The following is a 20,048-nucleotide window of genomic DNA, read 5'->3' on the forward strand; positions in this document are numbered from 1 at the left end:
GAGAGGACCCCTGGCCAGGGCCCCCCCTGCAGCTGGGCAGCCCCTGCCTACAGGGTATGGCTTACGGGGGGGCAGGGGGCGATACCCAGGTGCTGATCCTGCAATGTTACCCCCCCTCCTACCCCGCACCTCAAAGTCCCGCCTGGCGCCTGCCTGGGAGACGCTCGCTGGGGGAGTTTGTGCAGTTCTGCCGCCCGGCCGAACCTCCGTGCAGCGACTGAGTGCCCGATCCCTGCCCAGGGCGGGCGCCTGGGCCCAGCTGTGCTGCTGCCGCGCCCCCAGCTACTTCCTGCCCCCTGCCGCCGGGCCAGTCCCCCCCACGGGGCAGCCTGGGCCCCAGCTGATTGCCAGAGGGTGCCCAGAAGGGAAAGGGGTGAGGCCAGGCCGGGGTTAAGCTCTGCGGGGCTGCGTGCGGAGATGTGCACCCCAGTGCCAGGTGCCCAGTTAGCAGGGGCATTGTGGCCCCCGGCAAAGGGAAGGAGGAGACGGGAGTGACACCAGATCCTTCTTTTATTGGTTCTCTTCCACTCACTTCAGCCTTAATGGCAGCCTGCCAGGCCCCACGCTGGCCCCCCTTTGGGGCGCAGGGACCGGTCCCACCGGGGGTGCTCGAGGTCTCGTTCCCCTGCTCCCCAGCGCCCCCGGCAGCGAGGCGTGGGGAGGGGTGTCCCCGCCGGGCGGCAGCAGCTCATAGAGCGTTTCCGCAGAGGATCTCCACAGCAGGGGCAGCCTCGCCGAGCGCAGGCTGGGACACGGGGCCAGTGCAGGGGCTTAGCAGAGACCCCTGCGGCAGGTGTGGGCATTGCCCGGGGAGCTGGAATAAGGGCGGGCCCCTGCCTGGTGCCCGGGCGTCATTAGCGCAGGCAGCGGCTCAGGGCGTGGGGCAGCAGGACACAGACTCAGCACCAAAAGCAGGACTTGGGCTGCCCCGTCCCAGCCCCTGGGGGCACAGGCAGGGCGGGGGTCTGGGCACTGTTCGAACAGGACGGGCCACCGAGGGCCAGGGAGAAATGCGGGATACAGAGATGGCTTGTGGGGGTGCAGAAAACAGCATCCTTGGTCAGCGACCCACCTTCCCCGGGCCTACGGCCAGCCCTCCCCGCCCGGCAGCTGGGGACCAGGCCGGAGAGGAGTGGGGGGCACAGGAAGAGCCGGGGGGAGGAGGGGGGTGGGCCCCCTCCTGGTGCCCACGAAGCCTAAGGGAAGGTGGGGGGCAGTAGCAGCAGCAAAAGGCACAGAGGACAAAGCACCCGGGGGTGTGTCCCCCGCAGAACCCAGGGTTCAAATCACAAGGTGGGCGGGGGGGGGGGGGGGGACTTAGGGGCTTGGACAACACCTGCTGCCAGGGGCCCACGCAGGGTGGAGAGTGGGGGTCACCCCATGGGCCTGGCCCTAGAGGTGCTGGGGGGGGGACAGGCTCTGCAATGCCAGCGGCCCTGAGGCTGCAGGGACACAGAGACAGGCCCGATCAACCCCCCCCTCCCCTCCCTCCGTGACACGGTGCAGCCCACCCCGGGGGCGCTGGGGCTGGCAGGGCCCCTCACAGCAGGGGCTGCGGAGGAGGGCCGGGGGGGCCGGCGAAGCTGGCGGCCCAGTGCAGAGCCCAGTGCCAGACGCAGTCCAGGCCGGAGGCGGAGCAGCGGTAGTGGCGGGGGCAGCAGTGGCGCTGGTCGGCGCAGCAGGTGCCCTGCGGAGAGAGGGCAGCGGGTTAGGGGGCGCGGGGCAGGGCACAGGGGCAGAAAGTGACCCCCAGCCCAGCTGTGCAGCTCGGCCCTGCACCAGCCCTGGCCGCAGCACGCCGGGGGCTGAGATGGGGGGGCTGCAGGCGGATGGGGGCGCAAGGGGACTGAGACCGGGGCGGGGGCTGCAACAGGCAGCTGGGGGAGGGTCTGGAGGGATGAGGTATGGGGGGAGAGGATGTGGGGGGGGCTGAGGTAGGGGACCCGCAGCAGGCAGATGTGGGGAGGGGGCTGAGATGGGGGAGCTGCAGCAGGCGGATGGGGGAGGGCTGAGGTATGGGGGGAGGGGATTGGGGGGCTGAGATCCGGGCCGGCAGCGGGGTGGAGTTTGGAGCCCTGGCCTGAAGGGCCCCATGTGCTGCCCGGAGGTCGCCAGCGCCCCCCTAGCGCCAGGGCCCCGCTGCGCCCACCCCTCACCTTCGAGTAGGGGCAGCAGGCCCAGGCCCCCGAGGCGGCCCTGCAGCAGGTCTGGCCCCGGCGGCAGTAGTGCTGGGCGTCGCAGGGCACCTCGGCCCCGTTGCCGGGCTCCGGGCTGGCGAGCAGCAGGGGGGCAGAGCTGCTCCCGGCCCCGGGCAGCGCCTGCTGCTTCTCACAGGTCTGGGCGGCCAGGTTGCAGGTGTAGCCCGAGGGGCAGCAGTGCTGGTGATCCTCACAGCACACGGCCTGCGGAGAGGGGCAGCCGGCACAGCACCATCAGCCGGGGTCCGGGCTCCACTTCCTCTAAGCCCCAGAGACGTCCTTCCCCAGGCCCAGGGGCGAGGTGGGGCACAGGACAGCCGTGGGGACTCCCCCTCCCTCCCTGTGGCCACTGAAGAAGCCAAGCGGGGACGGGTGGCAGGGGTGGGGCAGTGAGCGGCCCACGCAGGAGAGGGGTGCAGCCCGGTGCCCGGCACTCACATTGGGCAGGCGGCAGCAGGCCCAGGAGCCGGTCGGGTTCTTGCAGCAGGTCTGCCCGTCCTCACAGCTGGTCTGCTCGTCGCACCGCACGCCTCGGCCCTCCAGGGTCGCTCTCACTCGCGCCGGGGTTTTCTCCAGCCACGGGACGGGGGTGCCGGGCGGCTGGCAGGAGCCGGCAGCTGGGTCACACGTGTACCCCTTCGGGCAGCAGTGCACGTGGTCCTGGCAGCACACGGCCTGGGTGGGGGGCACAGACTTGGTCAGCGGGAGAGGCCTCAGCAAGTGTGTGGACACCACAAACAGCCCTTACGCATCTCCACTGGCGCCCCTCGACCCCGACCCGCAGCCCCAGTGCTCCCCTGAACTCTGGGGCCCTTAATCCCGACCCACAAACGCCCTCTCACTTACAGACCCCAGAGGTTTGGAGCAAGGTCTGCCCCACTGCAGGCTGGTCCCCATGCAGAGGGTCCCAGTCCTGCTCTGTGCTGCAGGGGTCCAGTGCTGGGGCAGCAGGAAGTGGTGGGGCGGGGGGAAGGAAGGAGCAGCTCTGTGCAGGTTGCCCTGGAACGTTGCCCAGCTGCTCCCCAAAACGGACTCGCTGGCCGGCCACCCCCTGGGCTCAGAGCCAGCCTCACTGGCAGACACCCAGGAGCTGTGTCCCGCAGCCCGCACTGCCACCCACCTCCGCTATGGGGCAGCAGCCCCACTGCCCTGTCGCCAGCCTGCAGCAGGTGTCGCCGTCAGGGCAGCTGCTCTGCAGGTCACATTGCACGTCTCGGCCCGCCAGGGTCGCTCTCACTCGCGCCGGGGTTTTCTCCAGCCACGGGACAGGGGCGCCGGGCGGCTGGCAGGAGCCCGCAGCTGGGTCACACGTGTAGCCCTTGGGGCAGCAGTGCACGTGGTCCTGGCAGCACACGGCCTGGGTGGGGGGCACAGACTTGGTCAGCGGGAGACTTCAGCAAGTGTGTGGACACCACATACAGCCCTTACGCATCTCCACTGGCGCCCCTCGACCCCGACCCGCAGCCCCAGTGCTCCCCTGCTCTCTGGGGCCCTTAATCCCGACCCACAAACGCCCTCTCACTTATAGACCCCAGAAGTTTGGAGCAAGGTCTGCCCCACTGCAGGCTGGTTCCTATGCAGAGGAGCCCCAGTGGGACCAGCGCTGGGGCAGCAGGAAGTGGTGCAGGCGGGGGGAAGGATGGGGCACTTTTGTGCAGGCTGCCCCGGAACATTGCCCAGCTGCTGGCCGGCCACCCCCTGGGCCCAGAGCCGGCCTCACTGGCAGACACCCAGCAGCTGTGTCCTGCAGCCTGCACTGCCACCCACCTCCGCTATGGGGCAGCAGCCCCACTGCCCTGTCGCCAGCCTGCAGCAGGTGTCACCGTCAGGGCAGCTGGTCTGCTCGTCGCATTGCACGTCTCGGCCCGCCAGGCTCGCTCTCACTCGCGCCGGGGTTTTCTCCAGCCACAGGACGGGGGCGCCGGGCGGCTGGCAGGAGCCCGCAGCTGGGTCACACGTGTACCCCTTGGGGCAGCAGTGCACGTGGTCCTGGCAGCACACGGCCTGGGTGGGGGGCACAGACTTGGTCAGCGGGAGGCCTCAGCAAGTGTGTCGACACCATGTGCAGCCCTTCCCCATCTCCACTGGCGCCCCCTGACCCACAGCCCCAGTGCTTCCCTGCTCTCTGGGGCCCTTAATCCCGACCCACAACCGCCCCCTCACTTATAGACCCCAGAGGTTTGGAGCAAGGCCTGCCCCACTGCAGGCTGGTCCCTATGCAGAGGAGCCGCAGTCCTGCTCTGTGCTGCAGGGGTCCAGTGCTGGGGCAGCAGGAAGTGGTGGGGCAGGGGGAAGGAAGGAGCAGCTCTGTGCAGACTCTCCCGGAACGTTGCCCCGCTGCTCCCCAAAACGGACTCGCTGGCCGGCCACCCCCTGGGCCCAGAGCCGGCCGTGCCGGCAGACACCCAGCAGCTGTGTCCTGCAGCCTGCGCTGCCACCCACCTCCGCTGTGGGGCAGCAGCCCCATTGCCCTGTCGCCAGCCTGCAGCAGGTGTCGCCGTCAGGGCAGCTGGTCTGCTCATCGCATTGCACGTCTCGGCCCACCAGGGTCGCTCTCACTCGCGCCGGGGTTTTCTCCAGCCACAGGACGGGGGCGCCGGGCGGCTGGCAGGAGCCGGCAGCTGGGTCACACGTGTACCCCTTGGGGCAGCAGTGCACGTGGTCCTGGCAGCACACGGCCTGGGTGGGGGGCACAGACTTGGTCAGTGGGAGGCCTCAGCAAGTGTGTGGACACCACGTGCAGCCCTTCCCCATCTCCACTGGCGCCCCCTGACCCGCAGCCCCAGTGCTCCGCTGCTCTCTGGGGCCCTTAATCCGGACCCACAAACGCCCTCTCACTTACAGACCCCAGAGGTTTGGAGCAAGGTCTGCCCCACTGCAGGCTGGTCCCCATGCAGAGGAGCCGCAGTCCTGCTCTGTGCTGCAGGGGTCCAGTGCTGGGGCAGCAGGAAGTGGTGGGGCGGGGGGAAGGAAGGAGCAGCTCTGTGCAGACTCCCCCGGAACGTTGCCCCGCTGCTCCCCAAAACGGACTCGCTGGCCGGCCACCCCCTGGGCCCAGAGCCGGCCGTGCCGGCAGACACCCAGCAGCTGTGTCCTGCAGCCTGCACTGCCACCCACCTCCGCTGTGGGGCAGCAGCCCCATTGCCCTGTCGCCAGCCTGCAGCAGGTGTCGCCGTCAGGGCAGCTGGTCTGCTCGTCGCATTTCACGTCTCGGCCCGCCAGGGTCGCTCTCACTCGCGCCGGGGTTTTCTCCAGCCATAGGACGGGGGCGCCGGGCGGCTGGCAGGAGCCGGCAGCTGGGTCACACGTGTACCCCTTCGGACAGCAGTGCACGTGGTCCTGGCAGCACACGGCCTGGGTGGGGGGCACAGACTCGGTCAGCGGGAGGGGCTCAGCCAAGTGTGCCAACACCACATACAGCCCTTCCCCATCTCCACTGGGGCCCACAGCCCCGGGGTGCCTCTCGACCCTGACCTGCAACCCAAGGCTCCGCTGCTCTCCGGGGCCCTCAAACCTGACCCACAACCGCCCCCTCACTTATGGATCCCAGGGGTTTGGAGCAAGGTCTGCCCCACTGCAGCTGGTCCCTATGCAGAGGGTCCCAGGCCTGCTCTGTGCTGCAGGGGGACCAGTGCTGGGGCAGCAGGAAGCAGTGGGGCGGGGGGAAGGACGGGGCACGTTTGTGCAGACTCCCCCGGAACGTCGCCCAGCTGCTGGCCGGCCACCCTCTGGGCCCAGAGCCGCAGACACCCAGCAGCTGTGTCCCGCAGCCCGCACTGCCACCCACCTCCGCTATGGGGCAGCAGCCCCACTGCCCTGTCGCCAGCCTGCAGCAGGTGTCGCCGTCAGGGCAGCTGGTCTGCTCGTCGCATTTCACGTCTCGGCTCGCCAGGGTCGCTCTCACTCGCGCCGGGGTTTTCTCCAGCCACAGGATGGGGGCGCTGGGCGGCTGGCAGGAGCCCGCAGCTGGGTCACACGTATAGCCCTTCGGGCAGCAGTGCACGTGGTCCTGGCAGCACACGGCCTGGGTGGGGGGCACAGACTTGGTCAGTGGGAGAGGCCTCAGCAAGTGTGTGGACACCACGTGCAGCCCTTCCCCATCTCCACTGGCGCCACCTGACCCCGACCCGCAGCCCCAGTGCTTCCCTGCTCTCTGGGGCCCTTAATCCCGACCCACAACCGCCCCCTCACTTATAGACCCCAGAGGTTTGGAGCAAGGTCTGCCCCACTGCAGCTGGTCCCTATGCAGAGGAGCCCCAGTCCTGCTCTGTGCTGCAGGGGGACCAGCGCTGGGGCAGCAGGAGGTGGTGGGGTGGGGGGAAGGACGGGGCACTTTTGTGCAGGCTGCCCCAGAACGTCGCCCAGCTGCTGGCCGGCCACCCCCTGGGCCCAGAGCCGGCCTCACTGGCAGACACCCAGCAGCTGTGTCCTGCAGCCTGCACTGCCACCCACCTCCGCTATGGGGCAGCAGCCCCACTGCCCTGTCGCCAGCCTGCAGCAGGTGTCGCCGTCAGGGCAGCTGGTCTGCAGGTCACATTGCACGTCTCGGCCCGCCAGGGTCGCTCTCACTCGCGCCGGGGTTTTCTCCAGCCACGGGACGGGGGCGCCGGGCGGCTGGCAGGAGCCCGCAGCTGGGTCACACGTGTACCCCTTGGGGCAGCAGTGCACGTGGTCCTGGCAGCACACGGCCTGGGTGGAGGAGAGGAGAGATTATTAGACAACATATAGAAGAGTCTAGGTGGGGGGGACGGGACGTATGGGCAGGAAGGGGCAGTTCGCCAACGCCCGGGGCCAGTGGGCCATCCAGCACAAGGGGCCACTCCAGGCACAGCCCCTTTCCTCCCCGATCCTCCAAAACCTAATGGGAAATGATTAGATAAAGTGGAGAAAATGGGGATTAAAAGCTGGATGAGAAAAGTGAACAGGCTGAAATTCAGTAAGGACATCTGGGAAGGTAACAAGCAGTTGCACACGTACACAACGGGCCATGACTGCCTAGGAAGGGGGCTGCGGAAAGGGATCTGGGGGTCACAGTGGATCACCAGCGAAATGAGTCAAATCTAACACTGGTGCAAAACAAGCAAAGCTCATTCTGGGGGAGGATCAGCAGGAGTGTTGTAAGCAAGACACAAGATGCCGTTTTTCCGCTCTGCTCCCTGCGCTAGGCCTCAGCTGGAGCACTGTGTCCAGTGCTGGAAAGACGCGGACAAACTCGAGGAAGTCCAGAGAAGAGCAACAGAAACGATGAAAGGGCTAGAAAACCTGAGCTGTGAGGGAAGATTGGAAACGTTGGGTGTGTTCAGTCTGCAGCAGAGACGGACTGAGGGGCTGTGGGGGGGATAACAGTTTTCAAGTACATAAACGGTTGTTACAAGGAGGATGGAGAAAATTGTTCTCTTTAACCTCTGAGGACAGGACACGCAGCATTAAAGGAGGTTTAGGTTGGACATCAGGAAAAGCTTCTTACCTGGCGGGGTTGTGAAGCACTGGAATAAGTTGCCTAGGGAGGTTGCGGAATCTCCATCACTGGAGATTTTTAAGAGCAGGTTAGACATGCCCCTGTCTGGGATGGTCTAGTAAATACTTAGTTCTGCCATAAGTGCAGGGGACAGGATTAAATAACCTCTCAAGGCCCCATCCAGTCCTACGAGTCTGTGATACGAGAACTGGAAGGTGGATAAGGAACTGGCTAAAGGAGAGACTACAGCAGGTCACACTGCCCGGTGACGTCAGGCTGGAGGGAGGGGACTAGGGGAGTTTCTCAGATTGGTCCCAAGGCTGGTCCCCAACCTTTTTATTACTGACCTTGGCACAGGAAGTGGGAATGTGCTAATCAAATGTGCCGAGGACACGAAGTTGGGCGGTCTTGCCAATCCAGAGGAGGACTGGAACATCGCACAGGAAGAGCTGGGTGACCTTGTAAACTGGAGTAATGGAAATGAGATGAACTGTAATAGTGCGAAGTGCCAGGTCATGCACTCAGGGACTAACAAAAATTTGTTCTCTAAGCTGGGGACGCATCAGTTGGAAGTGACAGAGGAGAAGGACCTGGGTGTATTGGCTGATCACAGGAAGACCATGAGCCATCAATGTGATGCGGACGTGAAAAAAGCTAATGTGCTGCTAGGATGCATCAGGCCAGGTATTTCCAGTAGAGGTAGGGAGGTGTTAGCACCGTTATACCAGGCGCTGCTGAGACCTGATCTGGAATACTGTGTGCAGTTCTGGTCCCCCATGTTTAAGAAAGATGAATTCAAACTGGAACAGGTGCAGAGAAGGGCGACTAGGATGATCAGAGGAATGGCAAACCTGCCTTATGAGAGGAGACTCAAAGAGCTTGGCTCGTTTAGCCAAACCAAAAGAAGGCTGCGGGGAGATGTGATTGCTGTGTATAAACACATCGGAGGGGTAAGCCCCAGGGAGGGAGAGGAGTTATTTACGTTAAGGGCCAATGTTGGCACAAGAACAAAAGGCTAGAAACTGGCCATCAATTAGGCTTGAAATTCGGCAGAGGTTCTAGCCACCAGAGGGTGAAGCTCTGGAGCAGCCTCCCAAGAGGAGCGGAGCGGGGCGGGGGGGGGGGGGCAAAAAAATTAACGGGCTTGAAGACTGAGCTGGACAAGGTTCTGGAGGGGGTGGGCTGAGGACGCTGCTGGCAATGGCATGTCGCTGATCCGCGACTGCTGGCAGCAAATATCCCCCACGGCCGGAGAGGGGACACGGGACGGGGGAGGGCTCGAGTTACTGCAGCGAATCTTTCCCGGTGTCTGGCTGGGGGGCCGTGCCCAGTGCTCGGGATCTGACTCAGTGCCAGCTCTGGGGTCGGGAAGGAATTTCCCCCCAGTCAGATTGGCCGGGGGGGGGGGGGGGGCAGGGGTTGCCTTCCTCTGCAGCGTGGGGCACGGGTGACTTGCGGGTTTGAACTGGCGGCCGGGTGGACTCCAGCAGCCCCGCCGGAGGCTGTGGCTCCATCACCGGAGCGGGTGGGCGAGGCTCCGGGGAGGTCGGACTGGATGACCATGATGAGACCTGGATTCAGGCCAGTGCTGCCGAGGACAAGACCCACCCCCTCGCCCCCTGGTACCTCCGGTGTGGGGCAGCAGTGCCTGCCCCCCGCGCCCATGCAGCAGGTGTTGCCATCAGGACAGCTGCTCTCCTCGTCGCAGGTCACGGCCGGAGCTGGGGAGCGAGACCCTGCGGTCAGAAGAGGGGCCGAGCGGCCCGGAGGACAGGCCCTTCCTCTCGGCTGAGGCAGGCCAGGGCCCAGCGGGGTCCGTGGCCTCAGGGCAGCCTCGGGAAGCACCCACCCCGCTGCAGGGACCCTCCACACCCCCACCTGGGCTCGCCGCCACCCCAGTGCCCACTGGAGAGGGCTGGAGGAGGGTGGTACAGAGGGCTGCCGTAGCCGGGCTCCAGCCGGGCGGCAGGTCCCAGAAGCTGCGTGGCATTATGGGAGCAGTGCCCCCCGCCCGGTTACCTGTCTCGGAGGCGGCCAGGAGCTGGGGGAGGGGCTGCGTCTGGCCTAGCAGCGAGGTACATTTCGAGTGGGGCAGGTCACAGCTGGTGTCCTGGGGGCAGCAGTGCAGGCGGTCGCTGCAGCAGACGGCCTGGAGTGCCGGGGAAGAACCCGCGCCAGGTTAGACCCAGGCCCCTGCAGCCACCACGGGGCAGCCAAGCACGGGAGGTGGGGACGTCACCCCGGGCTCAGCGCCAAGGCAACCACCAGCCCCTCACGAGGCGGCAGGAGGTGCCTGCAGGCAGGAGCTTGGCTGGCAGAGACCCCCCTCCCCCAACCATTTCTACAGCATCTTCCCCTGGCACACAGGGCGCCCACCCCACAGCAGCGCTGAAATGCAGCCAGTGCTGGGGGGGAGCAGCTGGGGGCCGGAGCCCAACAACTGGGGGCGGGGGGAGGACTTCTGCCACAGAAATGTGGGCAAACCCCTGGCTTCTGACAGCGGGACCAGGAGCCGTGACATGATCAGAGTGGGCATGGCACGGGCCTGGCACCCGAGGCTCAGCGCTGGTAGGTGACCCTCCCGGCGGGACGCAGGCCCAGCCCGGGGCAGATGCTGGGGGAAGGCCCGATGGGAGGCGGCGGGGTGAGCAGATCGCCGGTGCCGGGGGTAGATACCCCGGTGCCAAGGCAGGAGACAAGCTGCGGCACAGCCCGGCCGGCCGCCCACTGAGATACATGGCGCAGGGTGCCAGGCGCCCCGTTGTGTGCAGCGTGACGGCCGCCCGGGGTGTCCTGCCCCCCCCACAGCCCGCTTCCCCTCCCCCCGACCAGGTTCCTGGGTCTCTTCTCTCCACAGGAAGGGGCAGCCCCTGCCCAAGGCTCTGCAGCACCTCCGTGCCATGGAACGGGCATCACTAGGGGCAACACGGGATGGTGGCTGGTCCGGTGGGGCACAGACAGCGCCTGGGGGGCTGCTTTAGGGGGGCAGAGGAAAGAGGCGGCTCACAGAGCGCCTGGGGGGCGGTAACACGCAGCCCACGTCCTGCCCCGCCCGTCCCATCCTCACTCACATTCTGCAGCGGGCAGCAGCCGTACTGGCTGTTTGGCAGCTGGCAGCAGGTGGTGCCGTCCGGACACGCTGACTTCTGGTCCGGGCAGATGATCTTGCCGAGTGAGGCTGGGGAGGGCAGGGGAAGTGAGGTCGGGGGGTTGGGGGGCACAGACCAAGCCCCCTGCCCGCCCCTGGCTGGTGGTCCTCAGACAGCACCTGCCACCCCAGAGCCCTCTGGGGGGGAACGGGACACGTCCGACTCAATGTACACAGCACACCCACCACTGCAATGCAGCCACCTCTGGGGGGCGACACGGCTGCTGTCTGACAGCACACGGGAAGGGAAGCAGCCCCTGGCCGTACGATGCACACCCCAGGATCTCGAGCCCGTCTCAGCCGCCCGGTCAGCCCTGGAACGAGTCTCTGGCATGACGACGCGAGGTGGGGGGAGGAGGGGTCAGTCCTGGGGTCTAGGCCAGGGCAGTGCCTGCAGTGCAGTGCCTGGCTCACTCCTCCAGCCAGAGTGTGGGGCCCAATGCAGAGGGCACCACGGTGCAGGGGAGCCCAGCCCCTCCGGCCCAGCCGAGCAGCCCACAGCAGGTGCCTCCCGGGACGCTCCCCAGGCCGTACCTGGCACCCCGGGCCACGGTGCTCGCTTCCGGGCCGGCACCTTGGTGCCCATGGGCTGCTCCCCGGAGGCTGAGAGGCAGCGGGCGTGCGCCAGGTCGCAGGTGGTGGCGTGGGGGCAGCAGTGAATCCTGTCCGCGCAGCAAGCGGCCTGCCAGAGACACGGGGCGTGGCAGAGCAGAGAGGGAAAACGGCAACGTCCCCCCGCCCCCCCCATAGCCCCGGCTCCCCCCACTACCCCCAGGCCTCCAGCCCAGACCCCCAGGTCAGCTCCGCCTGGCCCCTCACCTTGCCCCACACGGCACCCAGGCTGACCTCCCAGCGCCCCCTCGCACCAGTGCCTTGCCTCCCCAGAACTAACTCCGACCCACTGCGCCCTGTATGCCAGCCGCCCCCTTATGCCACCAGCCTGGCCACCCCCACAGCCGACCCACGGCACCCTGTATCCCACCCCTGCCACCCCCTACCCCCGCAGCCGACCCATGGCCCCTGCTATCCTCCCACCAGCCTGGCCACCCCCACAGCCGACCCACGGCACCCTGTATCCCAGCCGCCCCCTTATGCCACCAGCCTGGCCACCCCCACAGCCGACCCACGGCACCCTGTATCCCACCCCTGCCACCCCCTACCCCTGCAGCTGACCCATGGCCCCCTCCCACCAGCCCAGCCATCCCCCCACAGCTGACCCCCACCAGATCCCCATAGCCCAGGTCTGCCATCCCCCCACGGCTGACCCCCAGCCCCCTGTATCCCAGCCCTGCCCCCCCCAGTACCTGTGGCATGGGGCAGCACCCCCAGGAGCCACTGGGCATCATACAGCAGGTGGAGTCATTGGGACACTCGGATTCGCCGTCAGGACACTGGACGGCGCCTGCAGCGGGGAGACCTGCGAAGGGCACGGCCAGAGCCTGGCGCTCAGCGGGGAGGAGCCAGCTCATCAGCGGGTACCAGCTGTGATCTCTTTCTCCACGGCCCTCCCAAGCCCCCTGGGGAGGAGAATCCTTCCAGCCCCCCCCCTCGCTACAGACCCTGCCCCCCAAACCTCCCACGGCTGGGGGACTGGAAGCCAGGTCCTCCCGCACCACTGCAGCCTGGCATGTGGCGCGGCCGCTAGCGGCGTCCTGCGCCGCTGTGACAGGGCCGAGCCCCGGACACCGGGCGGCGCCCAGCCGGCTTGCAGTGCCAACAGGTTCTCCTTGCGCCATGCAGCTTCCGTGCTGGGACACGGGGGCCCAGAGCCGCCCGAGGCCCCCCCGGGTCCCTCCACCCCAGCATCCAGACCCATACCTGGAAGCGTGAAGCAGGTTTTGCCGTCCATGCCGCAGTGGGAGCCCCGGGGGCAGCAGTGGTGCCCATCGGCACAGGAGACGGCCTGAGGAGAGACAGAGGTGGTGGCACTGGGCAGCTCTGCCCGCCAGGGGGCAGGGGGGATGGGCTGCGGTGGCATATTCCAGTGCCCTGAACCCTGGGATAGGCGACAGGGGCCGGGAGCAGACACGTGGGGCTGTGGGAACGCAGCCACCCCTGGCAGACGCACAACGGCACCACAGCAGCTCTCACCCCTCGGCCCTGAGCCCATCAGCATCCTGGGGAAACTGAGACCCGGGGAGAGGCTGTGCCTCAGTGGCAGAGGATGGGAACAGAACCCAGGAGTCCTGCGACCCCCAGGTCTAAGCAGAGAAGGCTGCTTCCCGCAGCACCACGCTCCCTGGGCTGGGGGGCAAAGGGAAACCCCCAGCCCTTGGCCACGCAGGATTTCAGGGTGGGGAGAGCGCCCTAGCCGTGCACTAAAATCCACTCTGCAGCGGTAACCCCCCGACACTGCAGTGCCCCCGTCTTCTACCCCCACCATGGGCAGCACCAGGCCAGCAGCCCCGGACCCCACCTCCAGCCGGGACCAGCCTGAACCAAGAAACCCCCCGTCTGCTGCCGTGGGGGATCTGCCCCTCATGATGGCCTCATCCTAACCCGAGACTCCCCAAAGCAGGAGGCCTGAGCTGCCATCCGATGCTGTGCTAGCAGCAGCTGTGATCACTCAGGCTATTCCCGGGACCCACTGAAACTGTCCCCTCCTGTCCTCAGTGGCGTCCTGCAGCAAGGAGTTCCACAGCACCTGGGCGGAAGGTATTCCCATTGACCACCCGGGGGAGATCCCTCTTCCCCCCAACCTGCCTACGGGCAGGGCCTGAATCAGCCCAGCAGCTGACTGGGAAGCTCTCGAGCAGAACGGCCCCAGCCCAGCAGCCCCCATGGGATTGTGGGTGCAGCCACTCCTGTCCCAAAACCAAGCTTGACAGCGAAGCCCCGTGAGCCCCCCCGGGCCCCCGCAAGGCACTTACCTCTGCCAAGGGGCAGCAGCCGAAGGAGCCAGCCGACGTGCGCAGGCAGCTGTACTCCACGGGGCAGCGGGTGCCATCGGGGCACATGGTCCCTGCAGGGTCGGCCACGCTGCTGGCCTGGGTCATAGGCAGGGAGTGCGGGGAGGCCTGGTGGAGGAGGCAGAGGGTGAGGGGGATGCAGGGCAGGGAGCCTGGAGCACAACGGCCCCCCCTGAACCAGACGCTGGCTCCTGGTCACAGCGTGGGGGGCTGAACCACTGGGATTGGGGGGCAGCTCTCAAACAGCCCCAATCCCACCCAGGGGAGACCTGTGCTCAGCGGGGTGACCTGTGCAGTGAGCGCCCGCAGCCCGGCACGGGAGGAGAGCCCGGCACTGATGCATCCCGGGGGGGCAGGGTGCCTGTGCCAGGCCAGGGGACCCCTAATCTCGGGCCGTTTCCAGCATTACCGGCGGAGGGCTGTAGCCTGGTGTCTGGCCCACCGCCAGGGGCTGCCTCCCGCCAGCCGGGGTCCCGCTCACTCTCCGGTAGCAGGCCCAGGCTGCTCCAGGGGGCACAAAGAGGCTAGATCGCCCCCCCCCCCCCATTGCCCCACACGGGGGAAGTGCCCCAGGGCCCGGCGGGGGAGGGGCTGACCACAGCTTCCCGGCGAGGCGGGGCAGCGGATGAGGCAAGCAGGGCAGTAAATCACAGCCAGGCTGCGCAACGCGGCTTCCGCCGGGGATCCGGGTTGCGACAATCCCCACAGACTCTGCAGGGCCCCGCCCGACCCACCAGCGACTCCCTCAGCCCAGCTGCCCCACCCACCACCCGAGCTGCCCCCCAGCCACCAGCTAGCTGGGGACTGGGCAGAGACCCAGCGAGCTCGTGTCACGCAGGCCCCGGGCGGGAGCCCCACTCGGCCACTGCTCAGGCTGGGCCCGGGTCTATCGCAACTGGCCTCCTGCGGCAGAGGGGCCAGCGGCTGTGGCTCTGCACAGGGGGCAACGGGTGTCGGGGGAACCCATGCAGTGGGGCAGGGAGGGCGAGGGTTGAGGCCTTCCCCGCCTCCAGCAACCCCTCCGGCCGTGGCCAGGGAAGCGAGACCAATGCTCACCAGAGACAGGGGGCAGCAGGTGTAGCTGTCCCGGCCAGGCTCCAGGCAACAGACGTCCAGCCCCTCGCACAGCCGCCCATCGGGGCAACGCAGGGAAGTCACCGCTCCGGCCAGCGCCAGCCACAACGGCACAAGGAACCACATCCTCGGGGACAGCACCTGCAAGGGACCAGCCGACCGCGGCTCAGCTGCCTCGCCCCACAGCTCCTGGAGCACCGGGCGTCCAGCCTGAGCCGCCAGCCGGCCGTTGGGCTAGGCAGGACCCCAGACGCGGCAGGGGGGAGGGAAGCGGGACTGCCGGGTGCCGCTGCTGCTGGCTCTGCTCCCCACGTGCTGCGCAACTAGGGACAAGTGGAGCCAGTCCCCTGCATCTGTGCCTCAGTTTCCCTATCTGTAAAATGGGGGCAAGGCCTCATCTTTGGCCCCGCCCAGGAGCCCCCTCTGCACAGGCCCAAGGCCCTTTCCAAGCAGCCACGACGCCGGCCTCCAGCTAACGACCAGGCCGCTTCCCCTGCCGGGGCTGCCCCGCCCCCCCAACCCCTTCTCTGGCACCAGCCGGCTCCTGGGCGAGGGCCCTGACTGCACCGGGCAGTGGGGTCCCAGGACTGGCGATGGGGGCTCTGGCTCAGTCCGACGGCACACCAGCTGTCCCTCCTGCCCCCCCCGGCCGCCCCAGTTATGGCGCTGCCCCTTGACCGTCCCACAGGGCACTGCCTCGCCCGGGGAAAGCCCCAGCAGGCTGCCCGGCTGCCTCACGCTCCTCAGAAGCGCTGGGGAGCTGCAGGGCGCTCGGGGCAGAGCGTGCGGGTGGGGGCAGCTGGCATGCGTTAGGCCCTGGCATGCAGCGTCCCCTCGCTGCTGGGAACCAGCCCTGGAAGGGGATCCGTGAGTGAACCAGCCCCACGGCACAAAACTCAGCCCGATAAGAGCTTCCACCCAGACTCCAGCCTGGCCCTGCACCTTCTCCCCGGGCCCCAGCACGGATCTGGCCCCCGGCCAGGAGACGCGCGGCTGCAGCAGCGAGGCGGAAACGTGGACTGTGTATCAGGGCAGCCAGGAAGCAGCTGGGCCTGTCGGAGACACGCCAGGGCCCCTCACCCCCCTGGCTTCACAGCCCCTTTGGGAGCTACAGCAGCGCAGCCCAGTGGTTAGAACCCAACCCCCTCCCTCCCTGCTGTCAGCTGGGCGAGGACCCGGCCCCCTAGGCAGGGAGGGGCCCTGTGGTGTTTCGGGCTGGGTTGGGCTAGCCACGCGCCCGGCCTGCTGCAGGCAACCCTGGAAGAGTCACGCCTGGGTGAACCGGGCTCATGGCCGTTCAGCCACGGCTCCCGCGTGTCACGGACCCCGCCGGCCAGATCACAGTCTGCGGGGCGGGCAGGGCTTGTATTCACACCCACACCCGCCACGCGCCTGCCAGCCGGGAGGGAGGGAGCAGGCAGCGCCACGTGCCTGAATTCAAGAGCCGAGCCCCACCAGCTGGGGAGTGGCTCAGCCGTCCCGTCGCTCGGCCCCCGGGAAGATCCCAGCCCCCCCAATCCCAGAGACCTGCTGGGCTGGAGATCAGGGCTCATTCACCTCCATCGGGGTGGACGGGGACGCCTCACTCTGCCCGTGGGGCCGGTGACGGGTGCCCGCCCTCCCCGAGGCGCTTGTCTTCGGGCCCCAGCGGCGTCTCCTTCGCCGCCGACCACGAGACGCTGCCCTCCCCCGCGGCGCCCCGCTAGCATCCAAGCAGCTCACGCCACGGCCCGAGGGGCACGGCTCAGCCTGTTGGAGGCGCTAGAGCCACCCCGCAGCTGGGGGCAGGGGGTCTTCGCTGGGCAGAAGCAGCTCTGCCCTGCCCCGCCTGCGGTGCCCGGGCCGTGCCGCCAACCAGAGATCTCGGCGTTTGCTCACCCGGGCAAAGGAGGGCCAGGTCCGGTGCCGGGCACCAGAGCTGCTGGGAGTCAGACGCCCCCACCGCACGCTCTCGCTTTCCCCGCAGTCACGCACTTCCCTCTTCCTGTCAGCCCCAGCCCAGCGCTCTCCGGCAGCAGGCAGGAAAGGCGGGTGACAGCCAGCCGGGGCAATGAGCTCTTCTGGAAGAGCAGGTATCCCCGGGACCATCCCCCGGCCGGGGTGTGAGGCTTTGGGTGAGGGTGTGGTTAATTATCTCGCCACCGTCGCTCACCACTGATGTTATCGCCGTGCCTGGGAGAGCAAGCCCTGTCGCTCAGCAGCCTCTCACGGCAGATCTCACCTCTCGCCCCGAGACGGGCCACACAGACAAACTGCAGCTCCCAGCCGCAGGAGGGGGATCCCTATTTTACACATGGGGAAACTGAGGCACAGCGGGGGCTGCGAGTGGGCTAAGATCAGGTTACCGGTCAGGGACAGACCAAACTGGCTCCCAGTCCCTGGTGCAGCCCAGGGGGCTTGGGAAGGGGCAGCAAAGTGGGTCTGGCGCTGGGCAGCGTCTATCACCCCACTGCGGGAGCAGCGCCTGGCAGCTCACAGGTCTCTCCGTGAAATACCGCTCCCACCGGCTCTAGCTGGAAAGAAGCCATCCCTGCCCTGAGCTGGGGGTCTGGTCCCCTGTATCCCATTGCCAGCTCCACCACTGACCTGCTGGGTGACGGGGGCAAGTTCCCTCCCCGGGCCTCAGTTTCCCCATCTGACAGGGGATAATGCCTCCAGTTCTCCTCTGTGCTCCTCTCCCAGCACAAGCAGTGCCAGAAGCACCTTCCGCGGGCAGAGCACACACCCTGGAGAGCAAAGGCCCTTCCTCACCCACCCCTGCTGCTCCTTCACAGCCCGACACACACACGGGCCTCCTGGACCCACCCCCATGTGCCCTCCTCTGTTGGGAAAAGGCGCCCCAGGCGTGTCCCTCGGCACCCCCTAAATCCTGCCAGCCCCTCGCCCTTGGAGTGACTTGTAAAAGTGAAAGCAACACACAGACCTGTGTGCATGCAATTAAGATCCTAGCAAGTGCAGGGAGCTGGGAGGGGGCGGGGAGTTTGGCTACACCAGTTCCTCTTTCTTCACTCACATGGCTGGGTTTGCACTCGGCTGTGAAGGAAACAAAACCCCATGACTGAGGATGGGGAGCCAGCTGGGGAAGCCAAACTAAGCCGCTGGAAGTCAGAGTCCAGTGCAGATAGCGGGATGCCCCAACACGTCCCAGCCTTTCAGGGCCCACTGCACTGGAAAAGCTGCCATCAGGGGAGCTGACTGGGGGTGCAACCACACCCTAATACGACTTACACACTGTTTCACCTGGTAGTGTAGAAAGGATCTGTCTGTCCCCCTGCACCCAAGGTTGCCGTACGGTTTGGGGAGATGGTTAGACAATGCCAGAAGGACACAGCATCAAAACCACAGCGGTCCTGGGAGACCCGCCCCAGGCAATGAATTTGACACATTTGCAGATACCTAGACCAGACTGAGAGCAAAGAGCATCTAGATGCACCCTGGCCATCCCCAAGGCAGGATCATTTACCACTCCAGGCACGTCTGGGACCAGGAAACCTAACAGCAGCGCCAGCCCCCGGGCTCTGGCTGCCCTGCGGAACTAGCTTCAGAAAATGATGGCCACACAGCAACCTGCCCGGCCCGTTCCAGGTGCCCATCCACGTGCTGGCGGCAGCACCGGCCCACTGACCCAGGGCCCAGTGGACATGGGACCTGGCGATGTCTTCACGGCCCAGTGGGTGTGATTGTACCAGGAGACAAATACCCGGGATTAGCCCAAACTCCAGGCAGAGCCCCAGCTCTGTAGTTTGACTGGGACCTAGCAAAGGGAAGCCGGGGCGTGGGAGGAGAAGCAGCGCCGCCTTCCCCGAGCTCCGGCGCGGTAGAAAGCCCGAGGTTCCTAGCGGGATGGCTAAGGCGCTAGTTCGCCTGCCGTACACCCCGCCTCCTTTGGCAATAGAGGCCAAGCTGTGAACCCAGGAAGGGCCACAGATCCCCAGGAGGGGCCGCACTCCGCCGTTCCACGCCCCAAGCTAGGCGAGGCAGAGGGTGCTGGGCAGAGGCCAATTTTTGCAGAGCGTCCCTGCCAAGATAGCCCCTGTCCCATGTCATCTCTAGCAGCCAGCGTCTGCAGAGGACAGGAACGGCCAGGCAGCTTCAGTCACATGAGCCCGGCTCTTCGCTCACCCGCACATCACGCTGGGTAGTTCCCGGGGCAAAGATGAATCAGGCGCGGGGAGGCGGGAGAAGGGCAGGCCGCCCACAGGAATCAGGGCCGTGTAGCAGCACCGCGCAGAGCACCTCACAGTGCTCTGGGCAGAGTAAGCCACACAGCCCCGGGGAAGGGCAGCATCGCCCCAGCCGCTACAGAGGGGGAAACTGAGGCACCGAGCTGGCCTGCCGAGGCCCCGTGTGGCGGAGCCAGGAACAGAATGCAGGTCTCCGGGCTTACGGGGCTGCGCCTCGACGGCGCCAGCAGCTCCCCCCTCAAACGCTGGCGCCAGCAGCAATGCCAGGAAGGACCGGCCGGGCCGGGCACGCGGCTACGGGCACCCCGGAGTCAGCGCGGGCCGATGCCACCGCTGCAGCCGCCCCCGGCTGGGGCATGCAGCACCGCAGGCCGGGCTCACCCAACTCCGCCACCGCCCAGAGCCGCCCGGACAGCGCCGAGCAGCCGGCACGGGAAGAGATGCTGGCCGAGGGGAGCCCCCCCGGGGCGGCTGCCGCGTGGGGAGCGGAACGGGGGGGAAGGGGGGGCACTTGCCATGCCAGGAGGGGCCAGGCCCGCGGTGCCCCCCCCGGCTCTTCGCCAGCCCGTGCCAGCTGCCGGGACCAGGCGCCGCCCCCCAGGCAAGGCCAACCGGAGAAGGGGGGGCACGGGGGCACCCGCACCCCGACACTGCACCGCTCCCGCCGCCACGGCAGCGAGTCCCCGCAAAGAGCCCGGCCCGGCCGCGCCGCTCCCCGCCCCCAGCCCCGCACCTGCGGCTGCACCGCCCGGTCCCGATCCCGATCCCGATCCCGGCTGGTCCCGACTCCGCTCCCGACCGGCGGCGGGCGACAAAGGCCTCCCTCCCCGCCCCCCAGCCGCCAGCCCCGCCCACGCCCTCTGATTGGCCGAAGGGCGGGGCCTGCTGGCTCCTATTGGTCGCGGCCCCCAAAGCGGGCGGGGCGTGCTGGCGAGAGCGTCCCTCTCCACCCCCCCTCCCCCGGCGGGAATCCCCCCGCGAGTCATGTGACGAGCCGGTCACATGAGCCCGGTGGGGGGAGGGGTCAGACTCGGAGCACGTGGGGCCCGGCCGTGGGGGGAGGGGTGTGTCTCCGGG

General features: G+C 67.4%; 1 protein-coding gene across 2 annotated transcripts; it reads right to left on the reverse strand.

Annotated features, from left to right (window-relative positions):
• Positions 1-55: 55 nt before the first annotated feature.
• GRN (granulin precursor) lies at positions 56-19,808 on the reverse strand. Of its 2 annotated transcripts, none has more exons than XM_067556275.1 (18): positions 19,709-19,808; positions 14,770-14,928; positions 13,675-13,821; positions 12,623-12,707; positions 12,109-12,221; positions 11,339-11,486; positions 10,728-10,834; positions 9,676-9,805; positions 9,283-9,377; positions 6,651-6,887; positions 5,986-6,222; positions 5,316-5,552; positions 4,641-4,877; positions 3,966-4,202; positions 3,319-3,555; positions 2,637-2,873; positions 2,157-2,402; positions 56-1,687 (listed from the first exon to the last, which is right to left on the reverse strand). In XM_067556275.1, exons 2-18 carry the CDS (start codon positions 14,911-14,913, stop codon positions 1,541-1,543), a joined length of 3,021 nt encoding a protein of 1,006 aa, XP_067412376.1. In that variant the 5' UTR covers positions 14,914-14,928; positions 19,709-19,808; the 3' UTR covers positions 56-1,540. The 2 variants fall into 2 exon arrangements, with proteins under 2 accessions (XP_067412376.1, XP_067412373.1); XM_067556272.1 differs by having other exon boundaries at positions 19,705-19,796.
• Positions 19,809-20,048: the final 240 nt, after the last annotated feature.

The sequence above is a fragment of the Emydura macquarii genome, unplaced genomic scaffold, assembly GCF_026122565.2.
Source record: "Emydura macquarii macquarii isolate MOO-44397 ecotype Brisbane River unplaced genomic scaffold, CSIRO-AGI_Emac_v2 contig_1692, whole genome shotgun sequence".
NCBI lineage: Eukaryota > Metazoa > Chordata > Testudines > Chelidae > Emydura > Emydura macquarii.